Source organism: Pteropus medius, unplaced genomic scaffold (assembly GCF_902729225.1).
Source record: "Pteropus medius unplaced genomic scaffold, Ma_sr-lr_union100, whole genome shotgun sequence".
Classification (NCBI taxonomy): domain Eukaryota; kingdom Metazoa; phylum Chordata; class Mammalia; order Chiroptera; family Pteropodidae; genus Pteropus; species Pteropus medius.
The window spans coordinates 1,511,960-1,530,992 of record NW_024352784.1 but is presented as its reverse complement, the minus strand read 5'-3'; the positions used below and the strand labels follow the sequence as shown (position 1 = coordinate 1,530,992).

At 34.2% G+C, this 19,033-nt stretch overlaps 2 protein-coding genes across 3 annotated transcripts; one reads left to right on the top strand and one right to left on the bottom strand.

Moving 5' to 3' along the window:
* Positions 1 to 8,499: 8,499 nt before the first annotated feature.
* LOC120590190 (olfactory receptor 52M1-like) lies at positions 8,500 to 9,577 on the top strand. The gene has a single exon (XM_039847818.1). The coding sequence runs from the start codon at positions 8,525 to 8,527 to the stop codon at positions 9,575 to 9,577; it is 1,053 nt and encodes a 350-aa protein (XP_039703752.1). The 5' UTR covers positions 8,500 to 8,524.
* Positions 9,578 to 12,064: 2,487 nt separating this feature from the next.
* LOC120590144 (olfactory receptor 52E2) lies at positions 12,065 to 18,832 on the bottom strand. 2 transcript variants are annotated; one of them, XM_039847777.1, is made up of 2 exons: positions 17,921 to 18,829; positions 12,065 to 12,216 (listed from the first exon to the last, which is right to left on the bottom strand). In XM_039847777.1, exons 1-2 carry the CDS (start codon positions 18,827 to 18,829, stop codon positions 12,115 to 12,117), a joined length of 1,011 nt encoding a protein of 336 aa, XP_039703711.1. In that variant the 3' UTR covers positions 12,065 to 12,114. The 2 variants fall into 2 exon arrangements, with proteins under 2 accessions (XP_039703711.1, XP_039703712.1); XM_039847778.1 differs by lacking the exon at positions 12,065 to 12,216 and having other exon boundaries at positions 17,894 to 18,832.
* Positions 18,833 to 19,033: the final 201 nt, after the last annotated feature.

Sequence of the window (19,033 nt, the reverse complement as noted above, 5' to 3'; positions counted from 1 at the left end):
TACAGGTTTGCATTGTACATTTAGGTCTGTAATCCATTTTGAGTTAATTTTGTGAAGAGTGTAATATTTGTGTCTAGATTTGCATGTGGGTATCTAGTTCTTCCACATATCTAACCACTTGTTAAAAATAATACATTTTATAACTCTTTGCAAAAATACTATTTTTGCTCCATTTTATTGCCTTCTCTACTTGTCAAAAATCAGTTGACTATATTTATGGGGTCTATTTCTGATCTCTCTGTTCTGTTTTATTGATCTATTTGCTATTCTTTTGCCAGTACCATAGTTTTTTTATTCCTGTAGCTTTACAGCGCATCTTAATGATGGGTAGTGTCAGTCTTTCAATTTTTATTTTTGATTGGCTATTCTGGGTCTTTTTCCTCTCCTTATAACTATAAAATAAGATTTTTTATATTCACAAAATAACTTTCTGGGTTATTTCTGAGATTGATTTGCATTTATACATTAAGTTAGGAAAACTGGCATCTTGAAAATATTGAGTCTTTCTACACATGAGCTTGAAAAATCTTTCCATTTATGTAGTTTCTTGATACATTTTTATAAAGTTTTTTAGTTTTCCCTCATCTAAATCATATATATATGTTTTTTGAGTATTACTGTAAATGGTAATGTATTTTTAATTTCAAATGACATTTCTATATTTCTGATGTATAAAAATGAGATTTTTTTTGTATATTAACCTTATATTATAGCAACTTTGCTATATTTATTTTTTCCAGAAATTTCTGTCGATTCTTTTGATTAAAAAATTTTTTTTTTTGAATTAGTTTCAAAAATACAGTACCTTGGTTAGATATCTATATAGTTAGGAAAACGATTCCCCCAATTGCTCCCTCCTTCCCCTTACCCTCCGCCTAGCCATTGTATTAATGCTAATTGCATTCTTTATGCCATGCTTCTCATCCCCATGACCACCTGTCAGCTACTAATTTGTATTTCTTTAACCCTTCACCCATTCTCCCAGCCTCCCAAAACCTCCCCTTCCAAATTGCCCACTATATTTGTGGGTCTGATTTTGATTAGTTTGTTCTTTTTATTCCTTAACTTCCATATATAAGTGAAATCATATAGTCTGGCTTAAATACCTTCCAGGTTCATCACAGCAATATCTTTTTCCATTCCTTTCCTTTTCATATGTGGGGGTCTTGTTTTCTTATCCTTTTAGCCACTTCATCCTTTGGTTAGAACACTTAATTCTTTTCCATTTAAGGTACTTATTGATAGAAATGTAGTTGTTACCATTCTTTATTCCTGTTTTTGATACATGTTTTTTTCTTCTTAAAGATGTCTCTCCAACATTTCCTGTAATTCTGGCTTGGTGGTGATAAATTCATTTAGTTTATTTTTGTCTGGGAAGCTCTTTATTTGTCCTTCTACTCTAAATGATATCTTTGCTGGGTAAATTATTCTTAGTTGTATATCTTGGGTCCTCATTCTTTCAAATATTTTTTGCCAAGCCCTTCTGTCCTAAATAGTCTCTCTTGAGAAATCAGTTGCCAGTCGTATGGGTGTTCCCTTATATGTAATTATTTGTTTTTCTCTTGCTGCTTTTAAGTTTTTTTCTTTGTATTTAACATTTGGCACTTTAAGTATGATGTGTCTTGGTGTGGGCCTCTTTGAATCCCTGATTTTTGGAATCCTCTGTGCTTCCTAGGTTTTATGTCCATTTCCTTCCCCAGGTTAGGGAAGTTTTTCATCATTATTTCTTCAGACAACTGTTTGACATCTTAATTTTCTTCACTTACGCCGATCAAACGAATATTTGAAGCCTTAATAGTGTCCCATATCCTCCTTAAATCATCTTTATAGTCTTGGTCTCTTTTTTCTAGCCATTCTGTTTGAGTGTCCTAATTGGCTTTCCTGTCCTCAAATAGGGCATGTGATTCTTTCTTATTTATTCACTTTGTTTATTTCTTTGTTTATTCCATTTAATATACTTCTTATCTCGGATAATGTGTTCTCCATTTCAGATTAGTTCCCTCTTATAATCTCTATCTCCATTTTTATCTCTTTGTTGGAGTTCTCTGCATTTCCCAAAAGTTCATTGAGCATCTTTATAACCAGTATTTTGAACTCTGCCTCTGTTAGATAACTTGTTCTGTTCTCTCATATGGTTTCTGTTTCTTTGTCTTCCCATTTTGGCTGCTTTTCCGTTTCTGTTTCTATGTACTAAGCAAAGCTCCTAAGTCTCCCGGTCTTATTAGTGTGGATTTGTAAAGTAGATGTCCAGTGCCACAGTCCTGAGATGAATTCAGCTGTAGGCTAAATTTAACCCAAGCCTCTACCCCTCCAAAGCCACTTGTCCAGATTTAGTAAGCAATCCACAGATGTTGTGCTTATAGTTGCCTCAAAAGGACACACCAGAAACCAAGGCCGGCTGCCTCCAGTGTGAGTCTTGGCACTGCACAGCAAGGCGCATCTGACTCGCTGAGGATATACCTGGATGTAGCTTCAGTGGGGCCCCGATTGGGGTAGTGGGGTTTCAGGGAATCCTCTGGGCAGAGCGACCTCTGTTATCCAGTTTGATGATGTCACGGTTATGGTGGCACTGTGTCAGGCGCACTGGGAGTGGGGAGGGCTCAACGGGGAACAATGGATACCACCAGCACTTCTGTACCAAGCAAGCCTTGCCTCAACCCTCACTCCAACAATATCTCCCTGTAAGTCCCTCGCGCCCACTGTACGCAGCCCAATTGGCACTGGTGTTTAGAACGAGCAAGTCTGTCACGCGAAAATCCGCTCGCCGATATAGCCCCTTTAAGAGGCTTCTGCCGCTGCCATTGCCTCAGCCTCCCTCTCATTCAGCTGCTTGGGACTGGGTCACCCCACGTCGTCACCCTGTCCTATCTTCTGCCATTGCAGAGTGCTTTTTTGGGTTTCTCCCTAGTTGTATGACTTGTTCATCTAGATTCCAGGCGATTTTTCTTTGCTGCTGCTCCTTGTTTCAGTCACAACTTTGATTTGTTCTCCAGAGGGATGAACAGAGCTTCTATCATCTCCACCATATTTTTTTACTCAAATTCTTTTGCGTTTTGTACATAGATGATCACATCATCTGTAATCAAAGACTTTTTTTCTTCTTTCCTAATGTCTATTATTTTATTTCCTTTTCTTGTCTTATGGCATTAATTAGACTACCAGTATGATGTTGAAAAGTAGTAGAAAGAGAAAATCCTTGACTTGTTTTGATTTTAATACGAAAGCTTTGATTTTCTCACTGTTAAATATGATGTTATCTGTAGATATTCTTTATCAAATTGAGTTAGTTCACCTGTTTGCTGAGAGTTTTTATCATGAATGAATATTGGCTTTTGTAGAATGCTCTTTTTGCATCCGCTAATATAATCATGTAATTTTTCTTCGTTAACCTCTTTATGTGTTGATTTATTTTCATTCATTTTGAATTTTGAATCAACTTTATATACCTGGACAAAGTGTCCTTTGTCATGGTCTATAAGCCTGTTTATACTGTGTTGGATTTGATTCACTTATATTTTCTTAATTTTTGCATCTATGTTCATGACAGATATTGGTCTTGCACTTTTCTTTTTTGTCTTTGTCTGATTTTAATATTAAGGTAATGCTGGGCTCATAGAATGAGTTAGAAAGGAATCCCTTTGTATCTACTGAAACAGATTGTGAAGAATTGATAAAATTTTGTTTTTATATGTCTGGTAGAATTCTTGGAGGTAAAACTCACGAAAGTGTAGAAGCCTATCAATGACTGGATTTCCCTAGAGTTTATCTCTCAGGCTTGCCTACGCTAAGTCTCCAGCAATTAGTTAATTACAATTCACACTTTTCTACTGTGGCACTGATTCCCAAGGAGATTTTCACTCTGGTAAATTGTGATTTTTTGTCTTTACTTGTTGGTTTCTTTAATTTTAGATCAGTTTGCACTGTGATCTTATCTCTCTGATGGATATAAGAAGTGTTGTTGATTTTTCGGTTAGTTCAATTTTTTACTTATTAGGGCAGAATGTCGACTTTCACCTTTACTTGCCAAACTAGAAAACTGAAATCTCGATCCCATTGTTTTAATTTATTCTCCTACTCTATGTGTTTTGACCAGATTTTAAAACAATTACATTTAAAGCAATTACTCATATGTAAAGGCTTACTATCACCATTTTTGTTATTTGCTTTCTGTGTGCTTTAGAACTGTTTTTGCCCTTCATTTCCCCGCTTACTGCCTTCCTTTGTGTTTAGTTGATTTTCATAATGACAGCTTCTGAATCCTTGTAATCTTCTTTGTGACTGGCACAGGGATTACATATAACATTCTAGTGTTATAATTATATTATTAAAGCTGATAACAACATAACTTCAATCAATTACAAAACCTCTACTCCTTTAGAGCTCTATCTACACACTTCAAGTTACTCCCAGAAATTAAATCTTTATATATTGTGTACCCATTAACATTGATTGACAATTATGTTTGTGCTTTTGTCTTTTAAATCTTATAAAAGAATAAAAAATAGAGTTACGAACCAAAATTGTGATAATACTCATTTTTATATTTGTATATACATTTATCTTTATTGAAGAACTTTTTATTTTTGAATAGATTTGAGTTACTCTCTACCTTCCTTAATTTCAACATAAATGATTCCTTTTAGAATTTCTTATAGAGCAGCTTTAGTGGTAATAGACTTCCTTAGCTTTTGTTTACTTAATAATATCTTAAATTTTTCCTCATTTTTAATGGATAGTTTTGCCAAATATAGAATTCTTGATATTTCCTCCAACCCTTTGTTTTTTATTTTTATTTATTTGTTTATTTATCTACCATTTATTTATTTATTTATTTTTATTAAATTTATTGGGGTGACATTGGTTAATGAAATTATGTAGGTTTCAAGTGTACAATTCAATAATATGTCATACGTATATTGCCTTGTGTGTTCACTACCCCAAATTTCTTCATTCACCATATAGTTGATCCTCTTTACCCTTATCTACCTCCTCCTCTTTCTCTTTTTCCTCTGATAATCACTAAACTGTTGTCTGTGTCTATGAGTTTTTGTTTGTTATTCTTGTTCATTTGTTACTTTCAGTTTTATATTCCACATATTAGTGAAATCATATGGTTCTCTAATTTTTCTGTCTGACTTATTTTGCTGAGCATAATAATCTCAAGATCCATATATGTTGTAGCAATGGTAGTAATTCACCTTTTCTTATGGCTGGATAATATTTCACTGTATATATGTACCACATCCTCTTTTACTAATCATTGATCAAAGGGCAGTTTGATTGTTTCCATGTCTTGGTCACTGTGAACATTTTAGTGCATATATCTTTATGGACAAATGTTTTCAAATATTTTTGTGTAAATACCCAAAAGAAAGATTGCTGGATCATATGGCGATTCTATTCTTAATTTTTTGAGAAACTTCCATACTGTTTTCATTGTGGCTATACCAACTTACATTCTCACAGCAGTATATAATGGTTCCTTTTTCCCCACACCCTCTTCAACACTTGTTATTACTTGTCCTGTTGATGGTAGTCATTCTAACAGATATGAGGTGGTATGTGGTTTTGATCTGTTAGAATGACTACCATCCTGTTGATGGTAGTCATTCTAACAGATATGAGATGGTATGTGGTTTTGATTTGCATTTCCCTAATAGCTGGTGAAGTTGAGCATCTTTTCATATGTCTATTGGCCATTTGAATGTCTTCTTGGGGAAAGTGTCTGTTCAGGTCCTCTGCCCAATTTTAATTGGATTGTTTGTTTTTGTTGTTGTTGTTGTTGTCGTTGTCCTTGAGTTGTATGAGTTCTATGTATATTTTAGATATTAGCTCCTTATCAGAGGCGTTGTTTGAAAATATCTTCTCCCATTTAGGCTCTTTGTTTTGGGGATGGTTTCTTTTGCTGTGCAGAAGATTTTTTTTTTCTGTATAATATAGTCCCATTCATTTATTTTTGCTTTGACTTCCCTTAATATATTATCCCATTCTTTTCTGACTAGCAAGACTTATTTCCCAAGTTGACAATGGAATGTTGATGTATTTAAGGAAAAAAAGAATGTGTTCTGTGTCCTTTCACTTCCCTTCAGGACTGGTCCTCTTAAGTGATTTATAATTATGTCAAAATACTGAGGGATGACTACATCTGCAGCTGTAAACCTAAGGGAATGCACAGGTAAATTACTATTTCTAAAATGAGGAAGATTATCAATTACCAACAATACAAATACTCCCCCTTCTCCCAATGATCCTATAATAACCTGTTGTGTCAGATAATATCCCTGCTTATCCTCTGAGATTACCATGTTGAAGTTGCTACATATAGAAGCTCCATTTTTAGGTTGCTTCTTTGCTCTGAATCAGTTTTCCTATGAGCTAATTAAGGTTGCTATGAAAATGGAGAGGGATGTAGAGAAATAAATAGTATGAATGATCTAAGGTAAATTTTAAAGAATGTGGGACTCCCATAAACAACATCTTTTTACTTTCCTAATGCCCTAGATTCAAGGGAGGAGATATAATTCTTTCAGAGGAATTGTCATATATCATTCTCTATGGATGAAATGAATAAAAGTATTAGATTCTAGTAAGCAAAGTTCTTCTTTAAGGTTATCATAGAAGTAAAAGTTGTCTCTCACTGGATCATATTTTAAATTTTATGACTCTATTAAAGGAACAAAAATATAGGTAATCCATGATGTCCAGATTCAACTACAGGCTGACATTTTCAGGGAGATGGTATCACAGAGAGTATATTGTGTGTTTGTTCAAAAAGTATTTTGGAAACTAATGTAGGTATCTATGAGTGTGTTAACTTTTCAATTCCATTCTTGCTGTGCTTTATATTGTATTTATACATCCAACATATGCTTATTAAGTACTCAATGAGTTCTGATCTAAAGACTGGACTATAAAATTTTATGTTGGTTATTTGATTATACATGAATGTGTGGGGACCCATAGAATCCAATCTCACTTGAATCTCTTTGTAGAATATAAGCTCCAGTTACATTAGATTTTAATTCATTACACCATGGTTGTCCTTCCTAATGGAACTTTGTTTATGTTTCTTCTCTTTTCCTTTGCTTATGTATCTGTGTGTAAATAAATAGTCATCTATATCTATATCTATAGATTTATATTAAAATTTCATGGGCTGAAGTTATGTATTCTTCATATTCCAACTAAAGGTCCATTAACGCAAGCAGGCTTTCTTTGACTCACTAAATTTAATTTAATTTTTTAATATCGTTTCTACGTATCCCGTTCTTTCTTCCCCTCCAGGGTAATTTTTTTTGCCTTATAAATTACTTGCTTAAAGTTAAAGTATAATTATTCATTTAAAGCTAAATAATAATTTTTAAAAATCTTAGCATTGTTCAAGTGTTTTTCACAATAATAAAGGCCCAAAATGTAAATGTAAATATAAAAACTTAAAAAATATTTCCTCAGTTGAAGAAGTTGGCATGGTTCTGGAAAGCACACGTAGAGGTGAGTTCGTGTAAGTTCTTATTAGTGCCTATTATATTTATAATGATTAGTTTGTGACAAGGAAAGCAGATTCTCCTTAAGAGCTGTTAGCTGTACTACCTAAGTACCAAGTACTGCCTTGATGGGAGACTAAGCAAACAGGAAATTAGTAACCAAGGTTTTTTCTACAACTGAAGCATTTGTGATGACTTGAGTTAATTTCTTTTTTATTCCTTCCACTCCCTGCCTCATGCTTAACTACTTTGTTCCAGGAAATCTCTGCCTTGGAGATTTGACTGTTCATTGGAACCATGGGAAGAAATATAAAGAAATCTGTTTTATTCAGTAACAGATTTTTCAGACATCATTAGGTCAATTTACTAATCCAATAAATAAACTGCTGTGCATGTTTTAGAATGTGGTTTCTGAATCAACAAATGAAGGAGCACAATTAGGATCCACCCACACAGTGAAATTACCTAAGTCTGGATAGGAATGAGAATGAGAAGGTAGCGAATGGGATTAATATTAAAAAATACATTATCCAATAAATATATATATCGGTTCGAAAGCACACAATAAGGGCCTACGTAATAGGTACATGAAAAAGGTAAATAAATCCTATTTCAAAAGCTATACCAAAGACTACAATATCACATCCAGGCAGAGAGGGACAGAGACCATGTATTTCTATTTCCTAACTAAGGGTTTTTTAAAAAAACTCCCTGAAAATTTCACAAGCCTTCTGCTTGAACATTTCCAGTTATGGAAAACTCACTTACATCAGAGTAATACAGTATAAGAGCTCGAAGGAGAGGCAAAGAAATGGCTCAAGAAAAAAATTTTGAATTAAGTACAACTACGGATGGAATCTTTTCCTGGAAATGAAGGAATGATATGACTTATAGCTACCTAAAATAATAATATAAGTATTATTTTTCTGTACTTGTAAACACAGTAATATGGTACTTATTACTGATTTTAGTAATCTGGTTCTAGTGACTTTAAGTACCCTAGGTTATAAATTTGAATTGTTTTTAACAACACATCATTAATGGTCTTTCCAAAAAAATCTCAATATTTTTTAGCATCTGGTTGCAATCATCTTGGCATAGCAACTCTATCTTCAGAAGTATTGATAAAATCAAAGGAAAAAAGCATCATGCCTCTTCTCAATACTTCTCATCCCTCTCCTGTCACCTTCTTGCTGATGGGCATCCCAGGACTAGAGCACCTGCATGTCTGGATTGGAATTCCCTTCTGCTCCATGTACTTGGTGGCTGTGGTCGGAAATGTGACCATCCTGGCTGTGGTGAGGGCAGAGCGAAGCCTCCATGAACCCATGTTTCTGTTTCTATGTATGCTGTCAGTGACTGACCTGGTCCTCTCCACATCTACACTGCCCCGCATGCTCTGTCTTTTCTGGCTCGGAGCCCATGACATCACCTTTGATTCCTGTTTGGCTCAAATGTTCTTCATCCATAGCTTTACTGCCATGGAATCAGGCTTCTTTTTGGCGATGGCCATTGACCGTTACGTGGCCATCTGTCATCCACTGCACCATACCACCATTCTCACCTGTGTTCACATCATTATAATGGGTATCATTGTGGTGATTCGAGGTGTAGCCTTCTTTTCCCCACATCCCATTCTGCTCAAACACATGCCCTACTGTAAGACTCGAGTCATTGCCCACACTTACTGTGAGTTCATGGCTGTGGTGAAGCTGGCATGTATGGACACTGGAGCCACCAAACATTATAGCCTCAGTATGGCTACCATTATTGGCTCCTGTGATGCCATTCTCATTGCTGTATCCTATGCCTTCATTCTACGCTCTGTATTCCGCCTGCCATCTCGAGAAGCTAGTTTTAAGGCTTTGGGCACATGTGGATCTCATGTCTGTGTTATTCTTGTCTTCTATGCCACAGCTGGTTTTTCCATTTTCACTCACCGTTTTGGGAAAAATGTGCCAGCACATATCCATATTTTTATTGCAAATATATACCTTTTGGTGCCCCCTTTTCTTAACCCCATTGTATATGGAGTAAGGACCAAGAAAATACGGGAACATGTTCTTAGGACATTAATGGTGAAAGTTGCTTGATTTTAATTGAATCAATAGAAGGTTTGATTCAAGAAGAAATGGAAGTAGAAGAGAGAATGTAAAGAAAATAACTAACTGCTTTCACTCCCACAAGATCAATTGCATTTACCACCTGAAAGATCTTTTATTTTACTAGCTATCTGTAAATTTTAGAAATTCTAATTTAACCAGTTATTTCAGATTTTTCATTTATTAAATATAAGAGAACAGATTAACCTCTTAAATATGTGTCTTGTTGGATAATTACAAATAGAGAGTGATTAGTAAAGGAGGAGGAAAAGGATAAGTAAACAATATAGAAAAAATGATTTCTTTACACTAAAATGATGGACAATATATAACTGGCAATTTGAAATAATTTGATTCATGTATGTGGCTGCGATTTCATAGAAAAGGTGATGAATGTTGTATTTCTTCTGTAATAGAATCAAGTTGAAGAATTACTGTTTATCTAAATAAAGAGTAGGATGAATAATACTTAAATATTAAACATTACTATTAAGCAAATCTCTCAAAAAAAACAAACTGAATCAGTGTGAAAACTCAAATTTTAGTATTAAAACTGCTTCATTTTTTTCTAGAGAAAGTGTGATGGAGATGGAGTATATTTCATAAAATAAGGCAATATCATGGAGTCTACTGGCTGCTAAAATTGAGGTCATGAATTCTCATTTTCTAAATTAGTAGTCATTGTTACCACACTACCAGGCTACCATGTGCACTGAGTCTGTCTCATCCATTAGGTGACTTGGAATCCAGTATCAAGTCATAACATCTGAAATTTTTTATTAGCAACAATGTTGCAATAATCCATTTATTGCCCCAGAACCAACTTCCTTCCTTCTCTAATTCATTGTCATTAGTTTTCCATCCAAGTTATTTATTTCTCATGTTTTGTTTTTTCACATAAACTAAGATGTGTCTTTTTTATGCTTTAGATCTTTAAAAATTGTTTTTTGAAACTTATACTCTGAAACTTTTCATCTCCCCTTTGCTTATTAGCCTTAGAAGCTCACACCCATAGTTAAAAACCCAGACTAACATCTCTGGATTCACCATTCTCAGTTTGTAATTGAAATATGGGGAGACTGTGAAGCTTTCTACTTTGCACTAGAAATATTTGATCATGTTTTCTTTGACTTCCTAATAGATGCCAAAACTGAACATGATATTTTTACTGTAGAATTTTGACTTCATGACATTTTTTACAGATAATATAATCACTGAATCATTAAGGATCCAGGATTTGGATTTAGACTGTTTGGGTTCAAGCCCAGTGTCCTTTGTCTGGCTAGCTTTACTGCTATTTAATTCTTCTTCCCCTCAATTTCCTAATATTTAAAAATGAGTGATAAGGAACCTACCTCATATAGCTGTGTGACAATTAAATGAAACATGTAAATGAGATCAGTGTAATGGCACAGAAGAATACAATACTTTTTTGTTGTTCTTCCCAATGATTATAGTTTTCTATGTTCTTCATCCTTTGTTTAAAAATACTTTAGGAAATACCCATTATATCTAATTTAATGTCTTTGCAACTGTGTAATATTTGTATTTTTCCATATTTATGTAATGAATACATTTCTTCTATTCCCTCTTAGTCACATATTTGCTAAATCTAACAACACCAAAAAACAAAACATTTATTTTTTATTATTTTTTCTGTAGAGTATGTTGCTGAATATTGTGCTGTGCACTGATACTTTACAAGCCTTTCTGGATAAGAATAAGATAATGTTAATGGAGTGCAACAAAACAGTGATAAGAATATGTTGTCTACGGCCCTGAACTCATCTGATCTCGTCTGATCTCAGGAGCTAAGCAGTGTCAGGCCTGATGAGTACTTTCATGGAAGAATATAGAAATCACCTTCAATATATTTTCTTGGAAAAATTGTTTAATCATTTATTTGTTCATTTATAATATGTGTTCAATAAATACCATTTAACTTTAATTATATTTGTTTGGACTAATTTTAATAACTCCGAAACTCATTCTTTCATTATTATTAAGTAATTCTCTTTCTTCCCTCTCTTCCTTAGAAATAAGAATTAAGAATCACAATTGAGTTTAGAATCTTTGATACCAAGTGTATCTGACAAATGTAAATTAAATGACTCATCTTCTGTGATGGTGAGTCTTCTGCAGCTTTCTCTGATTGTTCAGGGACATCTTTCTCTTGTTTTATCATATGAACTAAGGAAATCAGATCAAATTGGATGCCACAGACTAAATTGTAAATATGATTTGTGTTTGATGACACATATGTTCATATGTGTTGTTCATTCTTCCTCAAGTATCTTTTACTGCCATATATCACTACCATACCCTTCACACTCCCATTTATGGAAAATCTCACTGTACAACTGAAAGAAGCCTCCCCTGATGTTTTTATTAATATATACTTTTATGTTAATAAAAAAGAAAAGTCCATAAAGATTACCTATCTATTTATCATCTTTCTATCTAATATTATCACTCATATTTAGCATTACAATGGAATATAATAAAAAGGAATTTTCCTGGTGGCTTTTTTATTGTGAAATATACATAGCGTTTATCATTTTAAGTATTTTTAAGTGTGTACAGTTCAGTGGAATTGGTGTACTTATATTACTTACAAGCAACACTACCGTCTATCTCCAGAGCTTTTTTATCTTCCCCAACTGAAACTCCATATCCATGAAACACTCATTTCCCATTCCCCCTTCTTCCTCCTCTATTCCCTTCACATCCTCTAACCATTCTACGACAGTCTCTATAAATTTAGCTACTTTGGATACCTCATAGAAGTGGACTCATACAATACTTGTCCTTTTGTGACTGTCTATCTCATTTAGCATAATATCTTTAAGGTTTACCCATGTTGTAGCATGTGTTAGAAATTCTCTCTTTTTTAATATTATGTGAATTTTTTTATTTATCCATTCATCCATCTGTAGATAGACACTTGGAATGTTTCCACCTTTTGGCAATTGTGAATAATGCTGCTATAAGCACAGGTATATAAATAATCTGTTTGAGTCCTTGTTTTTACTTCTTTTGGATATATTCCCAGAAGTGAAATGAAGAATCTTATCGTAATTCTATGTTTAAAGGAACTGCCATGCTTTTTTTACTGCAAAAGCTGTTTCACTTGACATTCTTACTAGCAATGCACAAAGATTCTTTCTAATGTTTTCATATCCACACTAACAATTGTTCTTTCCTTTCCTTTCTTTTTTAAAAAATAATAGCCATCCTTATGGGTGTGAAGTTGTATCTCATTGTGGTTTTTAATTTGCATTTCCCCTAATAATTGGTGATGTCGAGCATCTTTTCATGTGCTTATTTGTCTTTTGAACATATTTTTGACAAATGTTTATTCTTCTTTTGCCCATTTTTTAATCCAGTCATTTTTGTTGCTGCTGTTGTTATTGTTGTTGTTGTTGAGTATTATATTGAATACAAATAGTGAAAGTAGGCTTTTTTGTCTTGCTCCTGACCAAAGAAGAAGAGCTTTTAGAATTTCACCATTTAGTATAAAGGGACTCTAGGTTATTTTAATATTCTCATAGATATATAAATACGTGCCTACATATCTATCTACATATCTATATATCTATATCTATTTACTTAAATGTTTAAAAAAGAAGAAGAGTAATAGGACTCGGAATTTCTGATGTTTAACACATTTGTCTTATAATTTGACCTTCTATAGAATAGATTCCTGACACTGAGACTAGTTTACTCACACTTTATACATCAGATAAGGGCCTTTTAAATTATATTAACAGAGAAAAAGGAAACAGAGACATTTATTTTGAGAAGAAAAACTCAGATCTTGTGATAAAATAGTTTATATAGCACTGTAGATTTTCTTTCTGCCGTTCAAACTGACATATTAAGTCTTTTAATTCTAATTGTTTTCTTTTAAGACATCTTCAATTACTCTTTTTCTGATTCGGGCAATTCTCTTAACCTGTGAGTATTAGTGAAGATATCTGGATGAGTTAACGCAACATTACATGCAAAATAAGTGATACCGTTAGTTCCAAGGAAGTCTGTAATTGGAAATCGGTCAGAGAATATGATTGACAAGATATATTGTAGAAAAAGGGACAAATGATTCATTATTAAATGAATTAAATCACGTCCAGTATGACATCTGTTGGTCATCAATGATTGTCAGTGCTAATTTCACAAATTATTTCCAAGGCTATCAATTAAAGAGCATCAGAAGATTGAATTATACTGCTTGGCATTGTTTGTTAGTCCTTCAAGTCCATTTGGAAATGGAGATTTTTTTTTTTATTAAGTTTGTTGGGGTAACATTGATTAATACAATTATGCAATTTTCAGGTGTACATTATCATTTGACATCTGCAATTTTTATTGTATATTTACCAAAGTACAGTTTCCTTCAGCTACCATATGTTTGATCCCCTTTACCCACTTCACCCTACCACCATCCCCCTATATTTGACCTCCTTTACCACGTCTACCTCCCCACTCCTACAGCACTCCACTAGTAATCACTAGTTTATAATCCTCTGATAACCACTAGTCTATAGTACATGTCTACAACTCTCTGTTTGTCCTATTTGTTTGTTGCTCTTAGGTTTATATCCCACGTATAAGTGATATCATGTGATTTTCAGCTTTTTCTGTCTGGCTTATTTCACTTAGGATGACTTTCTCGAGGTCCATCCATGTTGTCGCAAATGGCAGTATTTCATTTCTTTTATGGCTGGGTAATATTCCATTGTATATATATACCACAGCTTCTTTAGCCAATCAACTATCATAGGACACTTCGGTTGCTCTCATGTCCTGGCCACTGTGACTAATACTGCTATGAACATTGGTGTGCAAATATCTTTTCGGATATAGATTTTCAATCTTTGAGGTAAATACCCAGTAGAGGGATTGCTGGATCATATGGTGGATCAATTCTTAGTTTTTTGAGGAACCTCCATACTGTTTTCCATAGTGGCTCTACCAATTTGCAGTTCCACCAACAGTGTTTTAGGGTTCCTATTTCTCTGCATCCTCTCCAGCATTTGTTATTACATATTCTGTTGATTATAGCTATTCTAACAGGTGTGAGATGGTATCTCATTGTGGTTTTATTTGCATTTCCCTAATAGCTAATGATGTTGAGCATCTTTTCATATATTTGTTGGCCATTTGTATGTCCTCTTGGGAGAACTGTCTGTTGAGATCCTCTGCCTATTTTTTGATTAGATCATTTGTTTTTTTGTTGTTATTGAGTCGTACGAGTTCTTTGTATATTTTAGATATTAAGCCCTTATTGGAGGTGTTGCTTGCAAACATATTTTCTCATTCCAATGGTTGCCTTTTTACCTTGTTGACGATTTCTTTTGCTGAGCAGAAGCTTTTTAGTTTGATGTAGTCCCATTCATTTATTTTAGCTTGTACTTCCCTTGCTTTTGAGGTCAAATTCGTAAAATCCTCTTTAAGTCCAAGATTCTTGAATTTAGTTCCTATGTTTTCTTCTATGAATTTTGTTCCTATGTTTTCTTCTATGAATTTTGTTCAGGTCTTATATTCAGGTCTTCAATCCATTTTGAGCATGCTGTATCTTGTCGAAGGCCTTTTCTGCATCTATTGATATGATCATATGTTTCTTTTTTTTAAATTTGTTTATGTGGTGTATCACATTAATCAATTTGTGTATGTTGAACCATCCCTGTGTCCCTGGGATGAAGCCCACTTGATCGTGGTGTATCATCTTTTAATATGTTGCTGTATTCGGTTTGCTAGTATCTTAGTTAGGATTTTGCATCTGTGTTCATGAGAGATATTGGTCTGTAGTTTTCTTTTTTTATGTTATCTTTACCAGGTTTTGGTATCAGAGTAATATTGGCCTCATAAAATGTGTTGGGAACTATTGCCTCCTCTTAATCTCCAAGTATTTGTGGTTCTTCCTGATTTCTTTTTGCATTTGATCTCTAGTTTCAAAGCATTATGATCAGAGAATATGGTTGGTATGATTTCAACCCTCTTATATTTGTTGAGGCTATTTCTAAGTCTCAGTATGTGGTCAATTCTTGAGAATGTTTCATATGCACTAGAGAAGAATGTATAAGCAACTATTTGGGGATGGAAGGCTCTGTAAATGTCAATTATGTCTAGTTGGTCTAATGTGTTATTAAAGGATGTTATTTTCTTATTGATTTTCTGTTTGAATGATCTGTCCATATCCGACAGTGGGGTATTTAGGTCCCCTACTGCGATAGCATTTTGATCTGTTTCTCCCTTTAGTTCTGTTAGTAATTACTTTACATATTTTGGGGCTCCCTGATTAGGAGCATAGATATTAATAAGTGTTATGTCTTCTTGGTGCATGATTCTCTTTATCATTTTGAAGTGTCTCTCAGTATTTTTCTTTACCTTTTTTATTTTGAAATCTATTTTGTCTGATATTAGTACAGTTACTCCTGCTTTTCTCTGAATGCTATTTGCTTGAAATATCATTTTCCACTCTTTCACTTTGAGTCTATATTTGTCTTTGGAGCTCAGATGTGTCTCCTGGAGGCAGCATATGATTGGGTATTGTTTTTTGATCCATTCTTCAACTCTGTGCCTTTTTATTGGTGAGTTCGATCTATTTACATTCAGGGTGATTACTGAAATATGAGGTCTTCTTATAGCCATTTTATCTTTTGCTTTCTGGTAGCTTGGTGTTTCCATTGCTTCCTTGTCCTTGTGCTTCTGTTTTCTTTATTTTGGTTGGCTTTTGTGGGTTTTCCCTCTGGTCCTTCTTGTTTTATGTTATATACTTCAGTTCTGAATCTTTGGCGAGTAGTCACCATGATGAATATGTAAAGGATAGTTATAGATATACAGTCATCCATTATCTTCTGTGCGTGCCTTATCTTTATGCCCCTTTGTGAATTTGGGTCTTTGAATCCCCCTTTTTCAGTCATTGTTATCTCAGTTTATCCCTATGTATGCTGAACGTTCATTATTATTTTGTTATAGCAATTCTCTTATTATTATTTAAGCTTATAATGTCCTGTTCTTAGTAGAGATTGCACTCCTCTGCTTCTATTTGCCTGATAGTCACTTTACTCCTAATTATGTATTTTGTTTTTTTGTCATTTGTTTTAGATGAACTGACCCCTTTCAGTATTTCCAGTAGTGCAGGCCTCATAGTGGAGAATTCCCTCAATTTTTGTTATGTTTGGAAAGGTCTTAATTTCTCCTTCATATCTAGAGGAGAGCTTAGCTGGATACATTATTCCAGGCTGGTGGTTCTTTTCACTTAATAGTTTAAATATTTGATTCTATTCCATTCTAGTCTGTAAGGTTTGCTCTGAGAAGTTCGAGGATAATCTAATGAGTTTACTTTTATAAGTTACCGTTTTCTTCTCCCTGGTTGCCCTGAGAATTCTGTCTTTGTTGTTGATTTTTGATAATTTTAATACAATGCTTTATCTTTGAAATACCACTATGACTATATTCACAGAATTATGATATTGAGGATTATTAAAACTTACATATTAAAGACAGAACTAGGACTGAACTCAATTTCTATACTTTACTTAAGTTCAATTTTTGCTTAGCTATTAAAATCATATGAAGAATAACAGAACAAAGGAAACAACTACAAAATGAGTCTAAAAGTAAGTTGGAAAACAGAGCTAGGAGATGAAAGTAAGCAACCTCACTAGGCTGTAAGTGGTTCCTTTATTCATGTTTATATCATAGTTCGGTCTATGAAACCCTAAATGTAACAAACTCTACACAAAAATTTATAATAGAGATTTTTGTAGTCCCAATCATTTGCGCACTTCATTTTCATGTACAAAATCAGTACTTAACCTATGGCATAATTTTAGATGTTTAATTATTTATAACAGAATGAGAATGAGTGACTTCTGAAGATAGAGGGGAAAAAAGGGAGGGACAAGAGGGGGATGCAGAGTAAGGTGAAAGAAAGAGATACAGAGAGGCTTGGAGATAAAAAAGGAGTGAGAATTATCAAAAAATTAACCGAAATGATATAGGGTAGCCAGTGTGCAAAAAAAAAAAAAATATGGCACATTCTGTAAATTCTACTTGAAATCTATTGATACCAATGGTAAAAATATCAATATGAAGCTTGATAAGCTATCATTTACCTTATGAATTGGATAATGAAACTTAAACTTTCACTCTCTGAACACATTAAAATACAGAAAGAAGCCAAAATAAATAAACATTTCTGTCAAGCACATTTAAATTTACTTAATTTAATATAACAAGGTATTTATCTGCTTAAAAGTTCCATCTCATATATTTTAGGTACTATTCTTTTGCAATTCCTCATGTTTTTAATAGTATTTTCTTCACATGGTTATATATCTGCTTGGTTCTCACTCCATATATGACAGGGTTGAGCATTGGTGGTACTACAACATAAAGATTGGCCAGAAGTATGTGGATATAGCTGGGGACATTTCGACCAAAGCGGTGTGTCATAAAGGAAAAGAGGGCTGGTGTATAGAAAGCAAGAATTACAAAAACATGTGAACCACATGTGCTGAGAGACTTGATTTGGGCTTCACGGGAAGGAAGACGGAAAACAGCATGGAGTATCTGAACATAAGAAAGCGCAATGGCTATGATGTCAAAAAATAGAATTGAAATAGCACCCAAACCATAAATAATATTGATCTTGATGCTGGCACAAGACAGACGAGCGAGACCCATGTGCTCACAGTAGGTATGGGGAATGACGTGATTCCCACAGAAGGGCAATCGCAAAATGAGAAATACAAATGGAATAACAGAAATAAATGACCTCACGAACACACCAAGACCAATCACAGAAACAACCTTGTTGGTGAGGATGGTGCTATATCGGAGTGGGTTGCAGATGGCCACATAACGGTCATAAGCCATTGCCAAGAGGACTGCTGACTCCATACCAGTGAAATTGTGGATGAAAAACATCTGAGTGAGGCAAGCTTCAAAGATGATCTCCCTGAGACCAAACCAGAAGATTCCAAGCATCTTAGGAATGGTAGCTGTGGAGAGACCCAAGTCAATGGTAGCCAACATGGCCAGGAAGTAGAACATAGGCTGGTGCAGGCTGCTCTCAGCCTGGATCACAAACAGAATAGTGAAGTTCCCTATGAGTGCAATCATGTACACAACACAAAAGGGAAAGCCAATCCAGATGTGGAGTGTTTCCAATCCTGGAATCCCCAGCAACAAGAAGGAGTAGGGATGAAACTGAGTGTCATTAGGAAGGGGCATCATACTAGGTAGTTCACATGTCCATATTTTTTATGTAGGTGTGTTTATCAATCTGCAGGATACCAGATAAAACTCTGTAACGTTTTAAATCTAAAGAAAAAGAACATACAATTGTGAATATTCTCACCTCAGTTAATTCACACAGTTAGAAATATATTTCATAAAGACCAATGTGAAGTGAATTCTCAATGAGAAGACTTTGAA